The 10,000-nt window shown below is 47.1% G+C and overlaps 1 protein-coding gene across 1 annotated transcript in view; it reads left to right on the top strand.

The window, feature by feature from the left end:
* Nucleotides 1-10,000, top strand: part of keap1a (kelch-like ECH-associated protein 1a) — a 45,302-nt gene that overhangs the window by 32,639 nt on the left and 2,663 nt on the right. The window contains exons 9-11 of the mRNA XM_030127610.1: nt 4,427-4,623; nt 7,709-7,914; nt 9,920-10,000. The exon at nt 9,920-10,000 is cut by the window's right edge and continues 96 nt beyond it. Coding sequence (XP_029983470.1) covers nt 4,427-4,623; nt 7,709-7,914; nt 9,920-10,000 — 484 coding nt within the window. The remainder of the gene's footprint in view (nt 1-4,426; nt 4,624-7,708; nt 7,915-9,919) is intronic.

The following is a 10,000-nucleotide window of genomic DNA, read 5'->3' as shown; positions in this document are numbered from 1 at the left end:
AAATGTATTTTAAATATTAGTTTTGCACTTTTCCCTGAAAGGTAGTTTCGAACAAACAAGAAAAATCTAATCCCAGTTCTGTCAGTTCACATTCTGCATAAAAATAAGAAAAAAATTCCACATGAAGTGCAACATTAACAAGAGGACAAACTGGTATTCTGTTGAAACAAACTGAAGAGAAACACTGACAACACAATGAACCAAATTATTTATTTTAGGACAGAGAACAAACTGTTTAGGACACTGTGTGTATTTGTGTGTGTGTGTGTGTGTGCCTGTGTGCACGGGGGATTTTTTTTCTTTTTTTTTTTTTTGTCGGAGCCGGGGGGGTTTGCAGTTATATACCTGGGGGTGCGGTCCATAACTAACGTAACGAACGCTGTCATGAAACGAAAGTGAAACTTTACATACTTTCAACGTTCTATTTATTCCTCAGCGTGCAGGACAGACAGACAGACAGACAGAGCTAGCCTCAGTGTTTTAGAACTACCGTAGTTCCTAGGGGCCAAACAGCGTCTGTCTTATCACCGTCTCTTTCCTGGTTGTTGTCTTTCACCTGAACCTGAACTGGTCCAAACTGGACTGGACTGGTGGTGGAGGGTCTGCAGTCTCTTCCTTCCAAGTTCACGTCATATTTTTTAATTTTTTTTTTTACCTTATATCAGCCGCTATTTCATATTTCGGGTCAATGTGTGCTCCTTCAATATGTCCGTGTGAAACTTGCGCGGATTTAAAGTTCCGCATCAAACATCTTTCATTCCTTTTTCTTTTTGTCATCATACTGTGCCGTTTGGGTACAGCTGTGTACTGAACTGAACAGGTGTGTACTGAAACGGTTCGGTTCAGTACGTGTACTGTTACAGGCCTTATATATATATATATATATATATATATATATATATATATATATATATATATATATATATATGTGTGTGTGTACACACATATATTAGTGCAGTCAAAACGAACCGGTTAACTCAGATGAATCCATCCTCCTGCTGAATGTGATCATAAATGTGAACTCCATGAACCATCTACAGAATGACTGTGAACGTCTGCTCCAACACATTTGGCTCAGTTTGTCCAGCAGGGTTAGAGTTAACGCACATGAACAACCTGTTCCCAGTGTAAACTCATCTGTTCAGTCTGTTCAGTATAAACTCATGTGTTCACTCTGTTCAGTGTAAACTCTTCCTCTCTTCCTCCTCCTCTCTCTTCTCTCTTCTTTCAGCTGTTGTCCTGTCAGCCTCCTCTCCTCCTCCTCTATGACCTCCTCTCTTCCTCCTCCTCCTCTCTCTTCTCTCTTCTTCCAGCTGTTGTCCTGTCAGCCTCCTCTCCTCCTCCTCTATGACCTCCTCTCTTCCTCCTCCTCTCTCTTGTCTCTTCTTTCAGCTGTTGTGCTGTCAGTCTCCTCTCCTCCTCCTCTATGACCTCCTCTCCTCCTCCTCCTCCTCTCTCTTCTCTCTTCTTTCAGCTGTTGTCCTGTCAGTCTCCTCTCCTCCTCCTCTATGACCTCCTCTCCTCCTCCTCCTCCTCTCTCTTCTCTCTTCTTTCAGCTGTTGTCCTGTCAGTCTCCTCTCCTCCTCCTCTATGACCTCCTCTCTTCCTCCTCCTCTCTCTTCTCTCGTCTTCCAGCTGTTGTCCTGTCAGTCTCCTCTCCTCCTCCTCTATGACCTCCTCTCTTCCTCCTCCTCTCTCTTCTCTCTTCTTTCAGCTGTTGTCCTGTCAGTCTCCTCTCCTCCTCCTCTATGACCTCCTCTCTTCCTCCTCCTCTCTCTTCTCTCTTCTTTCAGCTGTTGTCCTGTCAGCCTCCTCTCCTCCTCCTCTATGACCTCCTCTCTTCCTCCTCCTCCTCTCTCTTCTCTCTTCTTCCAGCTGTTGTCCTGTCAGTCTCCTCTCCTCCTCCTCTATGACCTCCTCTCTTCCTCCTCTCTCTTCTCTCTTCTTTCAGCTGTTGTCCTGTCAGTCTCCTCTCCTCCTCCTCTATGACCTCCTCTCTTCCTCCTCCTCTCTCTTCTCTCTTCTTTCAGCTGTTGTCCTGTCAGTCTCCTCTCCTCCTCCTCTATGACCTCCTCTCTTCCTCCTCCTCTCGCCTCTCTTCTTTCAGCTGTTGTCCTGTCAGTCTCCTCTCCTCCTCCTCTATGACCTCCTCTCTTCCTCCTCCTCCTCGCTCTTCTCTCTTCTTCCAGCTGTTGTCCTGTCAGCCTCCTCTCCTCCTCCTCTATGACCTCCTCTCTTCCTCCTCCTCTCTCTCCTCTCTTCTTTCAGCTGTTGTCCTGTCAGCCTCCTCTCCTCCTCCTCTATGACCTCCTCTCTTCCTCCTCCTCTCTCTTCTCTCTTCTTTCAGCTGTTGTCCTGTCAGCCTCCTCTCCTCCTCCTCTATGACCTCCTCTCTTCCTCCTCCTCTCTCTTCTCTCTTCTTCCAGCTGTTGTCCTGTCAGTCTCCTCTCCTCCTCCTCTATGACCTCCTCTCTTCCTCCTCCTCCTCTCTCTTCTCTCTTCTTTCAGCTGTTGTCCTGTCAGTCTCCTCTCCTCCTCCTCTATGACCTCCTCTCTTCCTCCTCCTCCTCTCTCTTCTCTCTTCTTTCAGCTGTTGTCCTGTCAGTCTCCTCTCCTCCTCCTCTATGACCTCCTCTCTTCTCCTCCTCCTCTCTCTTCTCTCTTCTTCCAGCTGTTGTCCTGTCAGTCTCCTCTCCTCCTCCTCTATGACGTCCTCTCTTCCTCCTCCTCTCTCTTCTCTCTTCTTTCAGCTGTTGTCCTGTCAGTCTCCTCTCCTCCTCCTCTATGACCTCCTCTCTTCCTCCTCCTCTCTCTTCTCTCTTCTTTCAGCTGTTGTCCTGTCAGTCTCCTCTCCTCCTCCTCTATGACCTCCTCTCTTCCTCCTCCTCTCTCTTCTCTCTTCTTTCAGCTGTTGTCCTGTCAGTCTCCTCTCCTCCTCCTCTATGACCTCCTCTCTTCCTCCTCCTCTCTCTTCTCTCTTCTTTCAGCTGTTGTCCTGTCAGTCTCCTCTCCTCCTCCTCTATGACCTCCTCTCTTCCTCCTCCTCTCTCTTCTCTCTTCTTTCAGCTGTTGTCCTGTCAGTCTCCTCTCCTCCTCCTCTATGACCTCCTCTCTTCCTCCTCCTCTCTCTTCTCTCTTCTTTCAGCTGTTGTCCTGTCAGTCTCCTCTCCTCCTCCTCTATGACCTCCTCTCTTCCTCCTCCTCTCTCTTCTCTCTTCTTTCAGCTGTTGTCCTGTCAGTCTCCTCTCCTCCTCCTCTATGACCTCCTCTCTTCCTCCTCCTCTCTCTTCTCTCTTCTTTCAGCTGTTGTCCTGTCAGTCTCCTCTCCTCCTCCTCTATGACCTCCTCTCTTCCTCCTCCTCTCTCTTCTCTCTTCTTTCAGCTGTTGTCCTGTCAGTCTCCTCCCACTCCAGCTGTTTTCTGTCCTAAACTCTTCTTCTTCTTCTGTTGTGTCTGTGCTTCTTCCAGACCTCTTCTGTCTGCATTTCCAGTCCAGTTTCAGTGCCTTTGGATGCTGAAGGAAACTGGACTTCCTGACACCTGGACTTTCTAGAACATTTCTCTGGAGGACACACCTCCATTTTTCACTCTTCTGATGCTCTGTCTCTCTTCTCTGGTTCATTCCTTTTCCTCTTTTCCATTATTATAGTACCACACTCCTTTCTTCAGTCCAGTCCTGTTCCAGTACTGCTCCATGGGTCTGGTACCACAGTGTGTTCCACACTCCTGTTCTGCAGACACAGGGGGTGGAAGGAATTCACAAACGTTGGGACACCTGCAGGAAATGAACCACCAACTTTCCAGACTTAATCAACCTCCACTGCTGCAGAACTGCTTTCAGTTGTTTACCCATTTCTTGTTCGTCTTTTTGTATAATTCTGAAATGGACATTATTTTTCAGTTTTGTTTAACCTTACCTTTTTTTTTTTTTTTTTTACCTCTGGCAGTTCACCGCTTACCTTTGTACCATTTACAGCTGTTCATTGGACTGGAACTGCTGGAATTTACAGACAAAACTGGAAAAATTGGGGTGTTCTAAAACCTTTGATCAGTAGTGTATATTCATATAAAATATATAAAGTAAGTCTGTCATATAAAATGATGGGGAAAAGCCCAGATGAAAGCACACCTTTGGTCTGTATTTAAACCCATTTAGCTCCTGCAGAAAAGTCCATGTACAGCTGTGGAAATAGTTCCTGGAACCCTGTGAAAAACAGTCAGTCCACAGAGTCGACATGTACTGAACATGTACTGAACATGTGACCATCAGAGCAGATCAGTCAACAACGTCAGATGGTAAACGACTATACAGAAGTTCAATGACTGCTCCAAATGTACAGACAGTCACCACAGGTCTGTCTAGAGCTGTGTTGTCCAAACATGGACAGACCACGATGTAAGCTGACACCTGATTGGTCGATTCCAGGTGGGTGGCAGGAACCTGTCCCTTCAGAACAACACCGAGTCCAGCGCCCTCTGCTGCTACAACCCTATGACCAACCTGTGGAGCCAACGCGCCCCCCTCAACACCCCCAGGAACAGGGTGGGGGTGGCGGTGGTGGACGGCTGCATCTACGCCGTCGGGGGCTCCCAGGGCTCCACCCATCACAACACCGTAGAGAGGTAATGACCAGGACGAAGGACGTGGACCTGGACGAACGCCCAGATGAGACTGAGGGCATGGAAGGGTGTCGTATGACACGCCAGCTCTTATGGCGTTTGGCGTGCTATACGTACGCATTTTTGACCTTTCACATGTTATTCAACGCCATTTGATCACATGTCAATGTGCGCCAAGATCTCCGTTTTCCAACGTGATATCACGACTCACGTAAATGTACACGCCTCTTTTAATTGGTGTGTTATTTGTACGCAATATAACCTTCCCATGTGTACAATCAGTCCGTTAGTATCCCTCTGTCCAACCTGAATGGATGCGTCAAATGCCACACACTGAGGGTTAGAGTTAGAGTTACATGAACCGGAGATCTGGGCAAAGATTGACATGTGATCAAACGGCGTTTACCTTTTGTGTGTTATTCAACACACTAAAGGTAGAAAACGTTTACGTAAACCACGCCAAATGCCACAAGAACTGGTGTGACATACAAGGGCATTTCATGAACTCAGTCTCCTGGTTCACATAACCCCTGACCCTAACCATGACCCTGACCCTAACCATGACCCTACCCCTAACCCTGACCCTAACCATGACCCTACCCCTAACCCTGACCCTAACCATGACCCTAACCCTAACCATGACCCTGACCCTAACCATGACCCTACCCCTAACCCTGACCCTAACCATGACCCTAACCGTGACCCTAACCATGACCCTAACCCTAACCATGACCCTGACCCTAACCATGACCCTGACCCTAACCATGACCCTACCCCTAACCCTGACCCTAACCATGACCCTAACCGTGACCCTAACCATGACCCTAACCCTAACCATGACCCTGACCCTAACCATGACCCTACCCCTAACCCTGACCCTAACCATGACCCTAACCGTGACCCTAACCATGACCCTAACCCTAACCATGACCCTGACCCTAACCATGACCCTTACCCTAACCATGACCCTACCCCTAACCCTGACCCTAACCCTAACCATGACCCTACCCATGACCCTAACCGTGACCCTAACTCTAACCATGACCCTGACCCTAACCATGACCCTAACCATGACCCTACCCCTAACCATGACCCTAACCATGACCCTAACCGTGACCCTAACCCTAACCATGACCCTACCCATGACCCTAACCGTGACCCTAACCCTAACCATGACCCTGACCCTAACCATGACCCTAACCATGACCCTACCCCTAACCATGACCCTAACCATGACCCTGACCCTAACCATGACCCTACCCCTAACCCTGACCCTAACCATGACCCTAACCGTGACCCTAACCCTGACCCTAACCATGACCCTACCCCTAACCCTGACCCTAACCATGACCCTAACCATGACCCTAACCGTGACCCTACCCCTAACCCTGACCCTAACCATGACCCTACCCCTAACCCTGACCCTAACCATGACCCTAACCATGACCCTAACCGTGACCCTACCCCTAACCCTGACCCTAACCATGACCTTGACCCTAACCCTGACCCTAACCATGACCCTACCCCTAACCCTGACCCTAACCATGACCCTAACCATGACCCTAACCATGACCCTAACCGTGACCCTACCCCTAACCCTGACCCTAACCATGACCCTAACCGTGACCCTACCCCTAACCCTGACCCTAACCATGACCTTGACCCTAACCCTGACCCTAACCATGACCCTAACCATGACCCTAACCGTGACCCTACCCCTAACCCTGACCCTAACCATGACCCTAACCATGACCCTAACCATGACCCTACCCCTAACCCTGACCCTAACCATGACCCTAACCATGACCCTACCCCTAACCCTGACCCTAACCATGACCCTGACCCTAACCCTGACCCTCAGTGTGTGGTATTTGACACATCCATTCAGGTTGGACAGGGGGATGGTAACGGTGTGAACCTACACATGGATAGATTATAATGTCTACAGATATCAATTAAAAGTCAATTAAACGTGGCGTGTATATTTACACATCCCATTGCCTGTATAAAACAGTGTGAACAGACGAGGCGCAGTGACATGAGTGGAAGCAGAGGAACGGTGTGAACAGCGGTCCAACAGTTTTCAGGTGTTTGAGCTTAATGAGTCGACAACAAAACGTGTTGAAGCAGGACACCCAGGAATGTGGGTGTGGGTGGGACAGTCACATCCCACTGGTGCTGGGAGATCATCTGCACTGGAAGGTTTAAGGCCACGTTCAGACTGAAGGCCAGTGTGGTCCAAATCTGACCCAGACCACTTTTGTATGTGGTCCAAATCTGACCCAGACCACTTTTGTATGTGGTCCAAATCTGACCCAGTCCACTTTCGTATGTGGTCCTGAATCTGACCCAGGACACTTCCGTATGTGGTCCTGAATCTGACCCAGACCACTTTTGTATGTGGTCCAAATCTGACCCAGACCACTTTTGTATGTGGTCCAAATCTGACCCAGACCACTTTCGTATGTGGTCCTGAATCTGACCCAGGACACTTCCGTATGTGGTCCTGAATCTGACCCAGACCACTTTTGTATGTGGTCCAAATCTGACCCAGACCACTTTTGTATGTGGTCCAAATCTGACCCAGACCACTTTCGTATGTGGTCCTGAATCTGACCCAGGACACTTTCGTATGTGGTCCTGAATCTGACCCAGGACACTTTCGTATGTGGTCCTGAATCTGACCCAGGACACTTCCTATGTGGTCCAAATCTGACCCAGACCACTTCCATATGTGGTCCAAATCTGACCCAGACCACTTTCATATGTGGTCCAAATCTGATCCGTATTTGATCTTTTCTAATGTGACTTCATTCTGAAGATCCAGGTCGCATTTATCCGACCTTTACGTCATTGCTTCATGAAATTAAGGAAACAAAGCCTCCATTTCAGAAAATTGGAATCCAATAATTTTCTTAATTGATTTTAGTTGATGAATGGCTTAATTGTTTCAGCTGTGGTCCAAACCCTCTAATGGGTCCTGGGGTCCTGGTGGATCAGGTTCATTCTTCTTCATGTTTTACATAACTGACGAGCTGAGTGTTCTGTGATGATACTGTGATCTGGTCTGGTCCTGTTTGATCTTCAGGTGGGATCCAGAGACGAACTGCTGGTCCTTCGTCAGCCCGATGGCGGTGGCTCGTCTGGGTGCAGGGGTGGCGGCGTGTGGGGGGGCCCTTTACGTGGTGGGGGGCTTCGATGGACAGAACCGCTGGAGCTCTGCTGAGAAATACCAGCCTGACACCAACACCTGGCAACAGCTGGCCCCCATGAGCACCGTTCGCAGTGGCCTAGGTGAGCGTTGACACCCTGGTAAGGACCATATGCTAACCCAACATGGGGGGGGGGCAGAGGAGCTAGACTACCTGTTCAGGTCTAAGGCTTGGGTTTAAAGTTACAGTTAAGTTTGCACCTTTAGCACTGGAACAGGCTTGACCATTGATACTAACTTAACACTTTTACTGCTAGATTGATCAACTTTTCAGACTACCCTAGCAACTTTTTTTTTCAAATTTAACTGCTTTTAAAATTTGTTTGGAAACTTTTAGCAACTTTTCACAAAGTGGACTGTAAAGTTCAAAACCAAACCAAACTGAAGGAAATGAAGATTAAAAACTAAACAAACAAACCAATAAATCAGTACCTGACCTCCGTACCTGGTCCAGAGGGTCTCTGTTGGAGACTCTGAGGTGAAAACACCTGTGGGTGTTTGTCTAAAACTAATCACTGAATATAAATCAGTCCCACTGACATTACCAGTTTTCTCTATTGTCTGTTTTTGGTCCATTTCTTTTGTTCATGTGGACAGAACCTTCCAGATGTTCTGGTTGTAAATGTTCCTGCTTGAATGGGACTTGTCGTCTCCTCAGTGGACCGTGAAGTTCAAAACCAAAGCAAACTGAAAAACACGAAGAGAAAAACTCAACCACCAAACCAATAAAGCAATCCCTAACCTCAGTACCTGGTCCAGAGGGTCTCTGTTGGGTCCCTTTAGTCGGTTCCCAAGCCCAGATAAAGGAGGACGGTTGGACCGGGGACATTAAACTAAACTAGATTGGACAGAGTAGAGTTCATCTGGAGTTCCAAACACATTTAGGATATATTTGTCCAACGGCCCAAAGGTCCGATGGACTGCTGGTATCAGTTGCCGTCCGTCATCCGTCCATTTATCCGTAAACAATTTTTCAAGAAAATTCTTCTTCAAAACCATCAGCCACAATCAATTGAAATTCATAGCAGAGGTTCCTTAAAGTGTGGTCTACCAAGCTTGTTCAGAGAATTAGGAAATCTAGATTTTTAAATTTTTTACAAAGTTTTGAAGTTTTTGGTTTATAATGGGACACATTTGAAAGTGTTATAACTTGAAAACAGTTGAAGATATTGATGTAATTACTATTGACAATAGATAGGAAGTCACATATGGGCTTTCATTTGGTGCCATGACCTTTGACCTTGACTGACCTTGAAAGGTCAAATGAATGGTCAAATGAATGTCCATTAATGTCTTAAATATGCTGTTGGACTCCAGGAGCCTTGGTCCTGTTTTTATTCTTCCTTTTTGTCTCTAACACAGTGTTATTCCTCCTACATCATTCATTCCAATCACATGAACATTTTCGATGATCTTCTGGCAGCTTTTTTGAACAGATGTTATGCTGCGTTCCAGTCCACCCGTAACTGGTGTTTTTCCATCCTTCTACCGGTGAAAATGCACTGGAAAGTCGGTCAAACCTGTGACTTACACCTGTGAACTCGTATCAGATCCATGTTCTCCCAGTTCCTAGTTCTGATGTCACATAGCAATGGCACCCCCCCATGGATGTGGTGTTTATGCAGATTGTTTTTAAAACAAGGTATTGCTCTGACATTATTTATCTGCAAATGTTCTGCATAATCAGCAGCTGCTCTAGCGTTAGCTAGTTTTCAGTCCATTGAGTGCAAGAATAAATTAATACCAAATATGAATCCACATATACAAAGAACATAAAAGGTAGAGCAGCTTCTCTGGCCTTATGCATCGTTTGTCCTCTTCTGTTTCCCTCAAATAAGCAAAGAACAAAACACTCTGGGATAGAAATGACTGTAAATGAACATAATGTACAGTCCACCATGCTGGTTTGTTTACATCTACTGTAGCTCCCACAGTTCCTTGTGCTCAGGCAGTTTGGCGTGACTTGCCTGGAACGCTACAAAGTGATGAGTCATGGTTTGAAGTTGTGAAGTCCAGGCTCAAAAAACGGCCCTAAATGCAGCATCAGACCCTTTGACCACTGACCACTGACTGTGCGTATGTTGTCAGGACTGGTGTGTTTCAGCTCGTACCTCTACGCTGTCGGAGGATACAACGGCCACAGTCAGCTGAGCTCTGTGGAGCGCTACA

The sequence above is a fragment of the Sphaeramia orbicularis genome, chromosome 22, assembly GCF_902148855.1.
Source record: "Sphaeramia orbicularis chromosome 22, fSphaOr1.1, whole genome shotgun sequence".
Classification (NCBI taxonomy): Eukaryota; Metazoa; Chordata; class Actinopteri; order Kurtiformes; family Apogonidae; genus Sphaeramia; species Sphaeramia orbicularis.
The sequence above is the reverse complement of the archived record's forward strand: the minus strand, read 5'-3'. Positions and strand labels throughout refer to the sequence as shown.